Source organism: Oreochromis niloticus, linkage group LG13 (genome assembly GCF_001858045.2).
Source record: "Oreochromis niloticus isolate F11D_XX linkage group LG13, O_niloticus_UMD_NMBU, whole genome shotgun sequence".
In the NCBI taxonomy this organism is placed as follows: Eukaryota; Metazoa; Chordata; class Actinopteri; order Cichliformes; family Cichlidae; genus Oreochromis; species Oreochromis niloticus.
The window spans coordinates 30,621,590-30,639,312 of NC_031978.2; the positions used below are offsets into that span (position 1 = coordinate 30,621,590).

At 43.9% G+C, this 17,723-nt stretch overlaps 1 protein-coding gene across 4 annotated transcripts; it reads right to left on the reverse strand.

Annotated features, from left to right (window-relative positions):
- Window positions 1-506: 506 nt before the first annotated feature.
- On the reverse strand, window positions 507-17,691 carry nvl (nuclear VCP like). 4 transcript variants are annotated; one of them, XM_005461421.4, is made up of 24 exons: window positions 17,559-17,691; window positions 16,176-16,254; window positions 15,767-15,837; window positions 14,588-14,640; window positions 14,186-14,276; window positions 14,045-14,099; window positions 12,474-12,683; window positions 9,783-9,894; window positions 8,375-8,445; window positions 8,076-8,210; window positions 7,803-7,904; window positions 7,348-7,465; window positions 7,054-7,198; window positions 6,063-6,366; window positions 5,339-5,560; window positions 4,950-5,054; window positions 4,492-4,554; window positions 4,069-4,188; window positions 3,397-3,496; window positions 2,640-2,746; window positions 2,338-2,414; window positions 2,077-2,168; window positions 1,374-1,465; window positions 507-680 (listed from the first exon to the last, which is right to left on the reverse strand). In XM_005461421.4, exons 2-24 carry the CDS (start codon window positions 16,230-16,232, stop codon window positions 639-641), a joined length of 2,544 nt encoding a protein of 847 aa, XP_005461478.1. In that variant the 5' UTR covers window positions 16,233-16,254; window positions 17,559-17,691; the 3' UTR covers window positions 507-638. The 4 variants fall into 4 exon arrangements, with proteins under 4 accessions (XP_005461478.1, XP_025753216.1, XP_005461477.1 ...); XM_025897431.1 differs by lacking the exon at window positions 17,559-17,691 and adding an exon at window positions 17,222-17,394 and having other exon boundaries at window positions 5,339-5,557; XM_005461420.4 differs by lacking the exon at window positions 17,559-17,691 and adding an exon at window positions 17,222-17,393 and having other exon boundaries at window positions 16,176-16,251.
- Between the last annotated feature and the right edge of the window lie 32 nt (window positions 17,692-17,723).

The window sequence follows — 17,723 nt, forward strand, 5'->3', positions numbered from 1 at the left end:
ATTCAGCACTGTTGCTTGAGCACCTTTTGCTGCACTTCCTTCCCAGCCACACCTTCATCAACATGCTTTGATAGAGCACTCAGAAGAGCCAGCCTCCTTAGCAGAGACCTTCTCACATCGTCTTCCATGTGAACCTGGTGCTCAGTGTAATTTGACTCAAACTGAAACCTTTTGAGTTGAAGAACCCCCAGTGTGGGTGTCCTGGGCTGGCACAGTCAGCATTAACCTGACATGTTTTACAGTTTTATGTTGAAATGAATATAGAATGTTTAAAGGCTTCTCTTTTTAATTCATTTGCAAAAAATCCCACCTTTTTCCACAATATGCTAATTTATAGAGATGCAGTAGTAAGTACTCCTCTGCCTTGTAGTAATACAGGCTCTGTGTCAGACGTGCTGCTGCGTTTAGTCGGCACCCAAGCTGTTGCATTTTTAAGCCTCTCAGCTCGTTTTTCACTCTTTCAAAGAGTTTCAAAGACAAAGCAGCAGCTCGTAGGGTCGGTGTGCTCCAGCTGAAAGAACGCATGCAAGTCGCGTCTGTCAAACTTTAATAGAAAAGTATTATACCTGTATATACACTACAATGTTATTCAATAATTTGTGAGTGGGGCTGATGCTGATGTTTTCTTGGTCTGGCAGTCATCTGAGGGACTCTCTGAGCTGCTCATATATCCTCTGGTCCTACACAGGGAACACACACACACACACAGAGAGTGCACGTTTGTGGTTTTCACACAGAAACAAAAGTTGAACAGCTCGTCTCTGTTTCTCTGTCATTCACTCAGTCCACTCTTATTTTTAAATAGTTACCCGCGTAATGTTCACATTAACATTCAGTTTATAGGTTAGTACTGCAGAGTTTTTGTCATGCAGTGTTCAGTGTGAGACGAGTCAGACCGGTTCAGGTAGGTCGTGGGACTGTGACTGAGAGCCAGTTCAGTCTGCTGTGACAAACACTTCTTATCAGCAGCAGGTGGAATGCTGCCAGAGTAATGGACTTGTAATGAGCCAACCAGTACTGGAGTTATGAGGAGACAGAGGAGTGAGAGCATAACAACTATGGGGTGTAATAAGACTAGCTGCTGCCTCTCCCTGACCTGCTTTTTTAAACACACACAAACACACACACACACACACATACACATATATATACACAAACAGGCAAATTTTATATAAATAAAAATCATAGGCCACATGGTGTTGTTGATCTGTATGTATGTACTTTAAGACCTAATGATTTTTAAAATATCTATCTATCGTATGTTAACCTTTTTTCACCACTGTACTTGCAGGACACGTCTGTAAATGAGAATTTGGATCCATGTAGATCCTGATTGAAAATACGTTCCCAAAATGTGAGCCATGCTTTATTACCTTTGCGGACACAGACGGTCGGACCTTCCCGAAGGCATCCTCAAAGTTATGCTTGCTCACTCTGATGTCAGCAGCAGACGAATGTGTGTGGCCTGTGTGGAGCATAGAGGTGAACTGAATGGACATGCATGCTTTGAGTGTAATTAACTCGTTTCACGACAACTGTGAATTATGTTTTACTGTTTGGTAGCACAACAATCGTTAGCTGTACTAAAGAGGAAACAGAACTCAATACAAAGAATATTAAATACAGTTGCTATGATTGTTTCTTCTTTAAGTTTATAAATCACTAAAAATAATCTTCAGTGAAAACCTACATAGGTCTCGGTTGCACCTATCAGGCTAGCTTATTGTTGTTATTTGAGTTGGAATATGGACCATATGAAAGTTTGATATACTGTATACAGTATTCTATTGTATATGTTACTGTAGGGTCTTTACAATATTAAGTGCCTTGAGGCGACTGTTGCTGTGATTTGGTGTTATATTAGAGTCCATGCACTAACTAGAGGAAAAGACAATGCAGGTTCATACTCATATGTAAACAGTACAGTCTCATCCTCGCTTCACTGCCAGACCATAACGTGGTAAAGTAAAACCATGGGAATCTGTTTGGTGACTACCTGCAGACCCACAGGAGGATTACAGCTCCACTTGCATGAGCTAAACACTGTGCAGGCATGCAGAGGACGAGTTAAGTTACCAGGAGATGCAGCCGAGGAACGCTGGGACTTCAGGTAGGTCCTCAGGGCATTAAGAGACGCCTCCCTCACCAATGCAGTCAGGTCAGCTCCACTACGTCAAAACACACACACACACACACACACACACACACACACACACACCTTTAGTGTGGATCAGGTTTCACTCTTTTCAGTGCTATTTATGTGTCAGTGCAGTTTGAACACTGCAACCTAAAAAGAAGGCTTTGAAGCCACACTGCTGCTCCTCAGCTCAAACCTACCTGAAGCCATCGCAGCGCTTATCTAGTGCAATCTCTTCAAGGCTGACATCCTGCTCCAGCTGAGGTCTGGTCCCTCCCTAAACATGGAGCAGTGAAGTTGATCAACAGCTTTTCTATGATGTCCTTAATCAGCAGTGTGTGGCTGGATATTTTCAGTGTCAGCTAGATTTTAAAATACGGTCATCAGTGCATCAACATAACTGTTTATTATTTTTGTTTCCCCTTTGTTCTCTATTTGATAGTATACAATATATAATGCACACTTTTTCATTTCATCTGAATAAAAACAATCTATTTCCTACTTTAGTGATAGTACGCAGGATGGTGTGGCGGTCTGCTGGTGGTGGCAGACCCACATACAAGGTTTTGTCCAGACGGCCTGGTCTCAGTATAGCAGGGTCGATGATATCTGGTGGTAAAAGTTTTTAGAGTGACACAGAACATTGTAAACATTGTAACAGTAAAAACCTGCCATTTCAAAGTACTATTTTTAACCTAAAACCCCTTCCTGTTCCATGCATCTAATTTCCCAGATTCTAGAAACACTTTAACTTTGTGCTTAGCTTAGTATGTCCTCAGTAAATGTCCTCAGGAAAACCAAGCAGGGAAACTTGCCAGTATGGTCCCATTTTCACAGTCTCCAGTTACTCTAAGGACTCCAGCTACACTATATGAGCAAAAGTCCTCGGCCACACCTGTTACTCTTTGAATTTAGTAGTTTTCAGTCTCATTACCAATGTGTAGAGTCCAGTAGCCATTCATGCAGCTGCCTTTACAAGCCTTTGTGAAAGAATGCGTTATTCTCAAAGGTGGTCCTGTAATACTGTAAGATTTTCTCTTTCCTAGATATTCCACATTCAGCTGATATCTAGTGGAAGCAACAGCATTGCTTAAACACTCTGAAAATTAGAAGCAACTCAGCCAAAAGTGGTCGACATGTACAGCAGTGCACAGCGCTCTGCCTCAGCACAGAAACAGTGAACCAGGAGCTTCACAGCCTGGGTTTCCGTGGCCAAGCAGCTCCTGTAGGTGTGGTGTTATGGTAGTATGTCTCTATACCTGGTCTGTTGGTGGCAGCCATGATGAAGACCTGCCGTCGACTCTCCAAGCCGTCCATCTCTGTAAGCAGCTGGTTGACGACCCGCACACTGGCTCCTGACTGAACACAAAGACAGTTCACGCCTGCTGTGGGGGGGTGGTTGGTGTATTACCCAGTGGTTGGTTTTTTTGATTTTCTCCCCCTTTTTCTTCCTGCCTCTCAGTGCTGGCATTGGCAGCCATAATAACAAAAATTCATAGATAAATACATAAAAGGAAAGAAGATGAGCCTATAGAGAGCCTGTCATATAAAAGCATACATGTTGATGATAGTGCATTCAGAGTTACCAGATACGACGGGTAATAAAAACTAAGTGCTTGTCCTGGTTGGTGCAGCACTGGATACTGTTGACCACGGTGTGTTACTACAGAGAGACACACTGGCTGTTAAAGGAAACGGCCTGCTTGGTTTGAATCACATCTATCTGACAGATATGTAAATGGGGAGTCTTTTTAACCACAAAAAAGTTACTCATGGAGTTCCACAGGGCTTTATGTGCCAGCCCTGCTACAGTTAGCAGTTTATAGTTTAAATCAAATCATACTTTCCTCAAAACGCCAGCAAAACAGTCCATCAACCTTCCAGGGAATAAAGCAGCTTTACAAACTGACATGCCAATATTATGATCTCACCTCATGGCCTGAGCGGCGTGGACACAGTGCGTCGATCTCATCAAAGAAGATGACACAAGGAGCAGAGTTGCGTCCTCTTTGGAAGACCTGTCTGACAGCCCGCTCACTCTCTCCCACATACTGCAAACACAGAGTACAAGTCAGTTCTGATCGAGCCACACTGAGGTCAACACAGACAACATTGTTACTGTGATCATAACTTATTTCTCCAACTCTTTGCTTTCATTCAGCACGGTTATAAAGAAATCAACAGAAATGAGGAAAAGGTCGTGAAAGAGAATCCAAATATGCAGATGAGCTACAGGCGTGTGTGGCTGGTGGTTGAGGACAAACCCTCAGAGGCATGTCTCTTGGCTCTGCTATGATTCTCCATAACAATGCTGAGCCCAGCACAGCAGCATGCTCTCCAGCTCAGTGACTAACCATGTTGAGCAGCTCTGGTCCTTTGACAGAGATGAAGTTGAGGCCTGACTCGTTGGCTACGGCCTGTCAGGAAAGAGAATAGAAGCATTCAGTGAGACACGCTGAGAAAATGAGCAGCATGACAGAGCTAGCCATAGGCCTTATGCTAAGTTAAGTGTGTTTGTCCAAACTCCACAGGGACGTGTGACTGATCCTGATCACTGACAGTGATCCTACTTCATCCTCAGAAACAGACCGAATGTCCTGATTTATATCATATTAAAGTTACATATAAAATAAATAAATGATAATCGGTTTGGCCTGAACATGTTTAAGATTCATCATTGTGCAGCTTTATGAAAAACTTGAAACCATGCTCCCAACACCACGCCATCTTTTTCTGTCCACTCAGATTTTCAGAACTATGCTGTGCTATGAAAACAGCTGATGCTCATGTATGTGTTGGTGGGCGGGAGAACCTTGGCCAGCAGGGTTTTTCCACATCCTGGAGGTCCAGCCAGCAGCACCCCAGACGGTGCACTCAGCCCCAGAGCTCTGAACTGCTCTGGAGAACGCACTGGAGCCTGCGCACACACACACACACACACACACACACACACACACACACACACACACACACACACACACACACACACACACACACACACAGCTGTGTTATCTGTACTAACACTGATCAGAAAAGAGTGAACCAGCTCAAACACCAAACACAGGCAGCCATTGAGCAACTGTGGATAATGTCAGAGAGACGCAGTAACAGAGGAACAGAGGAAATCAGTATAATAAAAGACTATAAAAAAGGGTCATGGTTTATTCTTAAATTAAAAATGCTGAGAATCCAAATGTTTACCAGTATGGCCATGGTGAGCTCCTCTCGGACATCCTGCAGCGCTCCCACATCTTCCCAGGTGACGTCAGGCACTGTGGCAAATCCTTCCCTCTTAGCTGAGGGCTGCACACTAGCCAGAGAGAGCTGGAAATCTGACATGAGAATGCAAAGGCCAGCTAGCTGCTCCTCTGATAGGGTCTCTGTGCTCTTCAGCAGGCACAGCACGCTCCACAGCTCCCCCTGCTGGACGCAGCACAAAACACGTCAGGGCAACACAGAGGCAGGAAATCCTGTCGAGTCGTTTTGCATTCGAAATGGAATAGATTGAGTCTGGCATCTCAGAGTTCACGGCTCCATAAAAACATGAAACAGAAACGGGGCAGTGATGCGTACACATGCTGTGGTTGAAGCAGCACCAACATATTTAGTGAAGATAAGAACTTCAATGCCTGCCACGCTGAAGGTGTGTCTGGTATGTGATATGAGCCATATAGCTGTGTATGCCACTCGCCTCAGTTTGGCTCTAAGCAGTTCTGTTAGCTCGAGTCATCAAAACATGAGCAGTGATGACAGGTTTAACAGCACCTGCAGGCATCTGTCACTGAGCTCTGTTATACAAACACTGATAAGAGGCTTATAAGAAAAACAATTAAGACTGTTTCAAGCAACAAGTCTGTAGTCCTCATTATTTAAGAACGATCATCGTACTGAGTAACATTTGAGACCGTCCCGGAGCTCCTCATACCTGCTGATGATTCTGTCCCAGCTCCTCCTGAGGGACGGGGTTGGTGTCGGTTGCTTGTTGTTGTTCGGACGGGACGTCTGTCAAAGTCGGAGCTCCGCTTGCTAACGGTTCTTTAGCAGATGTCTGGCTTTGGCTGTGTGGAGGCCCCCTCGTTTCCAGCAGCACCCTGTTTACAGCACTCATGGCAGCTTCGCGGCACAACGCCATGAGGTCAGCACCCACGTAGCCTGGGGTGAGTCGGGCCAGCTGCTGGTAATCAAAGTCCTCTGGCAGCTTCAGCTTTCGACATAACGTCCTCAAGATCCTGGGAGAGTACCAAACAAGTTATATTTTCAAACTGTCTAATCATGAGCCGAGCGAGAGACTGCTGTGGTAAATAGCCAAAACCCAAAAGTGCCAACAATCCCTGCTTCACAAACAGGTCACGGTTCTGATCGTCCACCTGCCCAACAGGTCTCAGCATCCTGTGAGCATCTCACCGACATCTGTGATGGATATGTTACTCAAATCACCATACCCTTTCCTTCAGTATCACCTCATCTTTCTTCTGACATTTGAATAAACACTCCTCTTCACCTCCTGAGCTGCCACAGAACTAGCAGCAGAACTGGAGTTTGTGGTGTGATTCAGTTCTGCTCTGCTTTCCACAGATGTCGCACGTATGCTTCCATGTTTTTCCAGGAAGAAACAGGTCAGCATACACAGCGTGCTTATTAAAGAAACCTCGCTTCACCTTCCTGATTTGTTGTTAGCTAATATCTGCCAAAAACCAGGCTGCCTGTGATTTGTTCACATGACTCTTAAATACCCAACAGCCTCTGTGACAGAGAGAACCTCAAGTAGGGAAGGTGTTGTTCCTTTAATTTGTCACCCATTCCCACCCCTGATGGCCTTTGGCTACCAGTCAATAAAGTACAAAAGGTCAACTTGAAATGTTGACACAAAGTACAACTAAAATAGGAATTTGTCCCTCTAGTTGTGTGTAGCTGACCTGAGACGTGCCGCTTCATCTGGGATACCCATGCAGATCTCTCTGTCGAAGCGGCCGGCTCTGCGGAGGGCGGGGTCCAGGGAGTCTGGTCTGTTGGTGGCACCGATGACCAGGACCTGAGCCGTAACTGCCAGACTATTCAGATCTGTCAGGCAGAATGCAAAAAAACGTGACGGTGCTAACGAAACCCGAGCTGTCGTGTTAATGAACATGGGCGTTCCGGTGCGACGACCCTGATAAGTGCTTATGTCTGTGAGTCTGCTTGTATTTCCACAAGAGAATTACATGTCTTACCATCCATGCAGGTTAGCAGCTGGGCTACAATCCTCCTCTCCATATCTTTAGAGGCCACCTCTCTTTTAGGGGTGATGGCATCTATCTCATCTATGAAGAGGATACACGGAGCTGAACTCTGCAAGGGAAGAAGAGAAATTACATTCACTTTATATTGTTACAGTCATGCCATAGTCCTCATGCTTATTCATGCATCGACCTGATCTCTATACATGTTTTTTAACTGAAACCACATTCAAAGAGGACTTTCTACGACGCCATAACAAGTCTTACCGGCCAACCTGCAGCTCTATGAAACCAGCAACTAAACTTAGAGCATTGCTGCAGCTTTGAGGATCAGTTACATTTGACTATCTGACTGTCAATGACCAGCACATTGCTAAAATAGGCTCAGGAGCAAGCCGGACACTTCTGGAACGACTGAAAGTAAAAAGGGAAAAAAAAGCAGTATTAACCACAGTGAGGTCAAACAGCTCCCTGAGCTTCTGTTCAGACTCCCCAGACACTCCAGACACCAGCTCTGGAGCAGAAACCTTCAACATGGGCAGGTGCATCTCCTGAAACACACAGTCACAGCTTATATAAGTACACAACACCTTCATGGATGTCACCCATACTCAGACCATGTTAGAGAAGTAGCAGCACTTAGTTGCCAAAACTGTTATGAAACCAGGCTGAAAGGATGCCGAGGCATGCATCTCTCTCTCTCTCTCTCGCCCAGCACTCACCCCAGCCACAGCCTGGGCCAGCAGGGTCTTTCCACAACCAGGTGGTCCGTGCAGCAGAAAGCCCCTTGGAGGAACCATTCCCAGCTGCTGGTACACCTCTGGGTGTCGCATGTGTATGAGCAGCTTACACACTTCCTGCAGAAATGTTTTTTATAAGAATGAGTTTAAACTACAACAAAGCTAGACAATTTAATAATTTAAGCCGTGCTGTGCAGGATTTGGATTACTTACAGTAACACACTTTAATCAAAGAAGCTAATGTTAGCTACAGACAAGGCAGCAAAGACGATGGTACTAACCACTAATGTCTCTTCATTTCCTCCAACATCTTCAAACTTCAAAGTGGGATAGTGCAGCTCAGGCAACTTTGCTACAGAATCAATCACAGAGAAAATGACTGCAAAGAAACAGATGCTGACAACCACTGCAGTGAAGTGTGGTAACTTATAATAACAGACTTTTACAAACTGTAACTGAAGTGAAACACATGCCTGGTTCATATAATTATAAATAAGGGGTCAAAAAAATGTTTACATACAAGTTTTTCCTCAAGGCCAGTAATGTTGTGGGGGTGGAGCTGAACCCTTTTAAAGTATATCATCTAAGATATGCTGTACCTTAGCTCCCACCCACTCCACGAGGTGCCAGGAGCATGCTCAGTGAGGGACTGAGATTACCCAAAATGCATCTCTGAACAACACAGGAAATTATTCCTGCTGTGGATGTCTCCCTTTACAATCGCTCCATCTAATGCACAGTAAACAGTGCAGTAGTTGTTGGGTTTCCTCTACAGAGAAAATGTAGTTTTGCAGTTTGATAAGAGGAGCACCTGCGTTATATACTGGGATACTGTACTTATAATTTTGGCTATTTTGTTATATTTTGTATCTTCGTGATATATTTTATTATCTAAATTTAGTTTAGTCGCTTACTGTTCTTAACGTCTTGAAGCAACTGTGATCACAAAGCTCATTACTGTCCTAAGATGCAGGACAACATGTGACAGTCTTCATCATGTCTGTGACACTCGTCAGGAAGGAAGTGTTTCACACCTAAAGCCGTCATTTTACTGAAGGTAAACTTGTTCTATTAAACAAAGTCTCAGCAGCTGCTGACGTTTGCATAGTTTTGGCTAACAGCTCCTTGTTAAAAAAACAAACAAAAAAAACAACTTTGTTGGTTGGAAAATGCTATTTCATGTCTTTCAAATTCCTTTTTTTTTTATAGATTTGACCTAAGAAAGGAAACAAATGATGTGTATTTGTGACAGGGTGCTGGTAACAAAGTTTCTGAAGACAATTTAAAATTGGTTCTTTGCCAAGTTGTTTGTTATGTGGAGCCACAAAACTGGCTGGTTGTTGTTTTAATTGAATGATTCATCGCTCAGTGGCTTGATGACATCGACCGGCACAAGGACTGACTGAGTTTAAAGCAGTCAATGTGGCTTCTTGGACGCAAAATATAAAGAAATGAGGGATGACTCGAAAATTTTGTACAGTACGAAACAATTTCATAGTATATAGACACAGTAGAAGAAACAACAATAAAAATTCTTCAAAATGGAAAACAATTATTAGTTGAAGCCCTAAAGGCAACGCCAAGCAAGCTGTGTGAGGATTTTATAAGGAGGCAAAAGGAAACCAAAAAAAAACAGTAATCAAGAATGTAGCTTACATAATCACACTGACAAACTACACAAAGTGGTACCTTTCTTGTTCAGCGTGTGTGTCTCAGTAGTTTCAGGACTTCTTTCAGCAGTCTTTGTCCTTTTTTTGGACTTCTTGCGAGACCTGTCCCCCTCCAGAATGGACACGTCTGTCTGTTTGTGACAAATAAGGAGACCATGTAAAGTGAACATAGAACATAAATACTGATCAAAATACCATCTCTTTTTGCATATCTGTCACAGTTACATGTTTCATGTCATCAAATGTTAATATCAGACAAAGACTTAACTGCGGACTTCATCTATTAATGGAAAAAAAGCTATCCAAATCTGTGTGAAAAAGTAATTGCCCCCCTTGTGAATTAACTGTGTCCAATCACAGCTCAGTTTCACTGCCCACACCCAGGCCTACCGTCAGACATGTTCAAGAAATCAACTAAATGTTAGGTCATTTCTTATCAAGTCGTTTATTTGACAAAATTAAGTAGACTAAGAGAGCTAAAAAAAGAAACACGTCATTACGATCTAAAGAACCTGCTGGAAAACAAAACACTGACATGTCTGGAAAGGACGGATAAGGACCCATTTCTAAGGCTGGGACTCCAGAAAACCATTAACCAAGGGGAAGAAAACAGTGGAGAGCTCCAAGGTGAAAACCATTGCTGACCAAAAGCAACACAAAGACTGGAAGCTCGAGTCACGTTACATATGAGATCAAACTAACACAGCATTCCACGGTGGTGGTGTGATGGGCTGGGCCTGCTTCAAGCAGCAAATGACCTGGATAGTCCATAAATTTGCCTCTCTACCAGAAAATCTTGAAGGAGAATGTCAGGCCATGAGTTTATGGCCTGACAAAAGCAGGAAAATAACCCAACACACAGCATCATGTGCAGCTCTGAGTGGCTCAAAGAAGCAACGAACAAAGTCGGGCCTAAATCCGATTGAGATGCTTTGGTATGACCTTAAACAGGCCGTTGGTGCTGGAAAGTGCTCCAGTGTGGCTGAACTAAAACAATTCTGCAAGGAAGAGTGGGTCCAAGCTTCACCACAGAGATGTGAAAGACTCACTGCCAATGCTTGATGGCAGTTCTTGCAGCCAAGGCTGGAACAACCAGCTGTTAGTTTTAGGGGCAATTACTTTTCCACACATGACCAGGTAGGTTTGGATAACGTCTTTCCCTCAATGGATGAAACAAACTTTTAAAATGTGTAACTCAGGTTATCTTTGATTTTAACATTTATTTGGTGATCTGAAACCTTTAAGTGTGACAAATATGTCACACTATGTCACAGACTTACAGACTGGGAGCAGCCAGTGATTCTGGCTGCTCCCAGTCTGTAAGTCTCCTTGGGTTCGATACTAGCACCAAATTGCTCTCTGATGGAGTATGAATGTACTTCCATACAGAAAGAAAAAAGTGAAGGAGGCGTGTTGTATAAAGCCCTTTGAGTGCTCAGGTAGAGAGAAAAGGAAGCAGTGCATATACCGTCTAACAATGACTTCTATCATTGCTGGCACGATCGGGGGATCGCTTGCTTCTCGTCTTCGACCCATTTTCTCCTCTTTTCTGTGAATCTTTTTCACACCACCTTTGATTAGACACTTTATTTTTACCTGAGCCACAGTGACTGTCTCAGGGGAAACGATGTTCAGTATCACTATTATATCATGTATGTATTTATCCATTTACTTGGTCTTCACTCCCGTGGAAAGCTGTTGGAAAGTTGTGCCTTCTTCGTCCTTGGACCTCAGACACTATTATTTCATTTTCTCCTTGTTTCTTGCCTTAGATGTGAAAGCTTCTCTCTTACAACATCACCACTGCTTTCTCCACTTCACTTGGAGGTAAACACGTTTCCTTCAAGAGGAAAATTGGAGCGGGCAGTATGGAGATATTGCCCCGCAAACTGTATGAGATTGTTTAGAACCAACGGCCTCGTGCAATTCTGATTTACTAACTTACACATGGTGCTGAGGACAAAATAGGCCAGAATCCACGTTTCATAAATGCAACGATGATTTTGCATGCAAACTAATGTTTTGCGCAGGGTAAGAACAATTCCACGTGAATATTAGTAAATCAGGCCTGACATCCTTTGGGCGAGGAGAACAAAGAGCGGCACGTTTGGAGAAAACCAAGCACAGCATATCAGCACAATGGCAGAGCTGCCACACCTTGATAAATGGTATTTAAGTAATACTTTTCTGCTCCATGTGAGGACTCAAACCACTTTCTAGTATGAGCCTCATTCACATACTTTTTCTATACTTAAGCACTTCAATATAACATTCACACTTCAGTGAAAGCACTGGCACAACGTAGAATTCAGTGAGGACCAAGAATAGCTCCAGACTGGGGAGCCGGGGATGAACCCAGTCAGAGCTGGACCTCAGCCTGATTGAAATGCTGGACCTTAAGAGAATCGTGCATAAATTATAGTTTACTGCCTGCAAACCTCCATGAACTGAAGCAGAGTAGTTCAAAATTCCTCCACAGTGACGTGAGAGACCGATACTGACAGAGACTGAAATCATCCAGAGAAACCTGACAGGGTGTACTGTCTCTTAGCACAACCAGCACATTTTCTTATTGAAGCCAAACAACTTGCAATACTGACTGTGATGCAATTCCAAGCACCAAAGAGCACAACCAGATCACATCTTAATGCTTATCACACGACGCTTACTACGGTTCATCTGTGCAGACATATCCTCCACAGTTACATACATTTACTGGCTGTTTAGTCGGGTCGTCTTCACAAAGGTCGATGACGGTGCTGCTCTTCTCAGGAGCTCTATCAATAAACCAGCCTCCTTTGGAAACCAGGGTCGCTGAAGTTGAAGGCGGCGGAGGAGTGGCTGTGCCGCGAGGACTGCTGGTAGCAGCGTTCCCTTTCCGGTACAGAGACGATAGAGAGCTGTTCATGTGGTTTGTGGGCTGTGGCAGGGAGAAAAAGGTTCACATTAGAAGATTAGTGCTAAACCACACACACACTGCCCCAAGAAGTTGATTCTGTTCATCTGGACGTTTTCAGTGAGAGAAACGTTTCGTCACTAAACCAGGTGACTTCTTCAGTCTCAGCTGACTGCAGGTTTCCAACCTTATAAACAGGACATTTGCACAGTGACTGACACTAGCATCACTGACTAACAATGGGCTGCGAGGTCAGTTTCTTGATCATTAAATGTAAATTGTCATGACCATTGGTCAACAACCACTGATCAAAGACCATTGAACTATTGTTTCATCTGCCTCCATAATGACATCTCAACAAAATCCAGGGTGTTCTGGATGTGGTGTTCAGAGCTGCAGCAGGTTGAGGTTGAAACCAGAAACTTGGAGATGTTATAGGTGACCGAGTTACAGACAATCGGTCTTAAAGGTGCACCCTGTTAATGTGTCTTTGGTAAACCATACAGCCTTGGTGTAGCTTCCACTGGGTAAAGCTTTTGGTATGAGGTCCGGTCAATAGCATCGTCTTGTTCTAACTGCTTCAGACAGTCCATCTCCCTCTTCCTGTAACCACTTCCTGGGTCTTCTTTCAGGGGCTCATAAGTATTTCTCATGATAGTCTTTCTGGTTTGTGCACCTACCCTTGACAGGATGGATGATAATGTTGTTGTCATTACTAAGTGATGTGAGTGCCTTCCTCTCCTCCATGCAGATGTTGGATGCTGGGTGCTTTGCATTGCTGAGACAAACTGGATGTTTTTCTCCACTTTTTGGTGAGTTGTCTGTTAGACAAATTTTTCACCCACTTGTCCTCATTGTGGCATCCTTCTTGCTGCTGAGGACACTCTCTGTATTTTGCTGGTGTTTCTGACCCACAACAAGTGGATTAAACTTCCTGTGTTGCCTGGACTTTGGTGTGCTAGACGAGCCTTCACAGTGAATTCAAACACTTTTTGAAGAGTACTCTCATCTAGAATGATCTCTATTAATTTTAGCATGTCAAAGGTTAAATTTGTCTCGCCCGTTCACTGAGCAGCTGGTTCTGGAGCATTTTTGTTGCTGGGAGGCCCTTAAATGAAGATTTCATTTGCAGACTTTTAGGAGTAATCCTGCTTTGTCTGCATCTGAATCTCAGGTGCAGCCATCAATCGTGCTCCTTGCTCGTGCTCATGTACTAGCTTTAGGCAGTCTTTGCTAAAGTCGGTTAAAATTCTGTTCAGAGAAAAGAATCAACTTTTTGGGATTTCCTTACCAGGATGACTGAGCATGCATCCACACATACACACTGGTTACAGTGCGACAAACACACTTTCACCAAGTTTCAACCGTCACTAATCAGTGCTTACAACGTTCTCATTACTGTCAGAAGCCTCCTCTGAGCTGCTGCTACCGCTCTCGTCACTGTAAACACAGGTTTATAGCACATTAGTTACACATTTAAAGAGCAGGAGGAAAGCAGAGGAGGCCAAGAAGCAGAGGGTCCTCACCCAGTGTCACGGTGGCTGTGCTTGGCTCTCTTAGCCAGGTGTTTGCTCTCCAGGTCGTTCAGCCCAGAATCCTTAATGACTGCTTCGTACACTAGAAAAGCCAATACATGTCAAACAGAGTGTACAATCATTAGGCTGTAACAGACTTACACAAGCTGGAGAGGTCATTTGGGCTTTTCTCATTTCGCTGCATGACCAGACTTTTCCTATGATGGAAAACCTGAATGATCCTGTCTGTTTTTCATTAAAAAGGAATTCATTGTGCAGTTTAATATGATCATCCTTAACCAGCCTACTGCTACAGTGGAATAATTCATCCTTCTTGTTCAATATCAATCAAGAATTGTCCAAACAGGCAGAATCACACAGACCCTGCTGCTGCAGCTGCAGCGTCTCTCTTACCTTTCTCTACCTGGATCCTGAACGCTGTCTTGTTTCTTCTGCCATAGTCCATCCTAAAGACACAATAAATTCATATCACCAGGACCAAAGCGGTGGAAGCACTGAGCACTGATTTTCATAATCGGAGTCGCCTAAGGCCGATACTGATTCAGATTTATGTTCATTTTCAGTTCTATCCCAGCCGTCCTTCACCTCATGCATGTAAAAAGTAAAGGGAAAGGAAATTTAATTAAAAAGCGTTGAAGCTAATTAATATGACTGACTACCAGACACAGGAAAGAAAACTGATTCACGCTTTCTGTGACAATAAACAATGCACTAATGATCAGATGTTTCTTCATTGATTTTCTCAACCCAAAGATGGAGTTTCCAGCATCTTTGTGCACCTTGTTCTGCTCTCCTTAGTGAGCTCAGTGATGTGAAAGAGGAAGTACAACTCCTTTCAGTAGTAAGGTTTTCAGGGCATGATAAAAAAAAACAAAACAATCTGGTCTTTACCAAGTCTGAAAATGAAATAAAGAACCACATGTCATATTTTCTTTTTAACAACAATGAAGCCCAACGCAGATGCAGCGAATGGGAAAAAAGCACGCCCAACACTCTCACAGGAACGAGGAAGGTCAGCAGCAATGATCTTACTGCTGGTGCTGCCCATCAGTCTGACAAAGGTTACAAGTTCATTTCAAACACATGCCTGCAAAGCTCAGTGAACAAAACTTCGTCCACAATGATGACAGAATGATGGAGAACACCTTTAGCTTACTGCTGCTGAAGGAACTCCAACGAGCTCCTTATGAGTACTGACTCCACTTTAAGGCCCACTCAGGACCAGATTTGTCAAACTGACAAGTCCAATGACTGTATGTGTCACTGTTATCATTGTCTATAAAAATGACTCATAAATTTGGGATATTAGCCAACCTCACAGATGCAGGTCTGCAGTGTGATGCATTAATGCTCCACAAGTAAAACCATGTCAGTCAGTCAGTCAGTCAGTCAGTCATTAAATACAGTTGATTTAACACAGACAAAGAAAAGTCAACATGCAGTGGCAGAGAGCTCTCCGTTTTACACCACCACATATCTCAGTGTGTGGCGCTTCACTGTAACCAGCCGTGCCCATCTCGGCTTTGTGGAACAAGCTCGAGTGTTTTGTTTGAGCCAGAACAAATCACTTGCCTGTACAGTTTCTGAAGGTCCAGGGCCATGGCTGACAGATCCACATACTCACTGCTGCTGGAGGCCAGATACTGAAAACACAGTTTAACATTAATGTGACCAAAGTCGTGGACACAAGGAAAAACACAAGGAAACATCATGAAATACACACGCTGGCATTATATTTATGGAACATCAATAGTTTTGACACCCTGATGATGGCCACACAGCATGAAGCAGTGCCAGGGTTATCCCTCTCTCTCTCTCTCACACACATACACACACACACACAGCAGATACTCAAAGAACTTATGCAACACAAATGATGACATCATTAATTGATTAGTGGCTTGGTTTCATTACTATGTAATCTGATTACTTTGTACTGGTCTTGGTGACACTGGTACGCAGACTGAGGAGAGACACATACCTGCTCAACTCTTTGTCTGAGCCGACCGTCCTGCCACCCGCCGCCGTGGCCCTTCATGTCTGTGGCTTCTCTGCGCCTGCTGCAGGACACACCCTCAGCTTTAGTAACCACGGTAACCACAGTGTCATTTTACACTCACTTTTGCGGTTTTACAACAGAAAAACATTGTGTCCAGCTTTCTGTGACAACTTACAACCATTTTCTCCCACAGCGCCTTCACTAGCCTCGTATTAAATGATCATACAACACATTTATACCTAACTTCATCTTGTTATTTTTCCAAAAACGCAACCAACAAAAGAGTCACACTCACAGAGCCAGAGACAAACCCATTCAGCTCCTCGCGGCACCACTAATAACACCAGTGTTATTATCTGTTTGTTCATTCAATGGTTTTAGTTAGGAGCCTCATTTCTCTAATTTCTTTATTTTGACATTTTTCCACACAGTTTACAGCTGAAATCAGATTTTTCATTAAGCAGTAAACAAAAAAGGTCTAAAGGTGAGTGTGTGTTAGCTCTGGGACAGACTGTGACCTGTTATCATTTCTCTCATTTTTGCTCATGTCTTTGCTCCCACTGCCTGTCACCAGGAAACCAGCCCGAGCACCTTCACCACCGTCAAGCATGTCCCGATGCTCGAAAGGAAATGCCAGAAAGTGGCTTCTGTTCATCTGCGCGTTTTCAGAGGGAGAAACGTTTCATCTCATCTCAATGATTTCTTGATTCAGATAAGATAAGATAACCTTTATTAGTCCCACACGTGGGAAATTTGTTTTGTCACAGCAGGAAGTGGACAGTGCAAAAGTTATGAAGCAAAAGTTGATCAGAAGATGATCAGAATCGACTCTGTGACACTAAAATTCATCAGGCAGGGACGACTATAAAGACGGCTATAAAACAAGAGCTGTGACTGTGGGCACAGCTCTACGTCCACGGATGTGTTTTTAAGCAGTAACGTATGAAAGAGGCACGGCACGGACACAGGTGTAGCGGACCAAACAAAAGTCCCGTGGGCTAAACCGCTCCTGCAAAAACGTGACTCACGATGAAGGTAGTGGAGGGCGCTCCTGTTCACAGGGTGTGCTTTAACGAGGGGATGTCCGGTTTTATACCAGCTGGACGGCATTAAAACGCAACTCCGTTACCGTGCGGTCACTCACACGCGGCTTTTTCAGGCACGGGGAAACAGCCTTCCCATCAACACGAGCACAACACAGTTATCCCGGAAACGAAAATGATTACATCCGGGTGATCATTTTCAAAATAAAACACAACCTTTCTTGAGATTTGGGAAACATCAAAACACACCGGTACGTTTTCCGATGTAGTTTGAAAAGCTCGAAATATGAATTTGTAATAAAGAAAGTGAGTTGAGCGTTACTTCAGCACTCCCGACACTGAACAAGTCCTTGTATCAGTGAGAAACAGCAGTCCAAACCGTGTGGTTCCTGGAAACTGAAGTGTGAGACAGTAGTCGGCGGGCTCGGTGGCTCCCAGCCTGCCGCTCTGTGCCGTACACGGCGTGAGGAGGAGCCGCTGTCGCTTT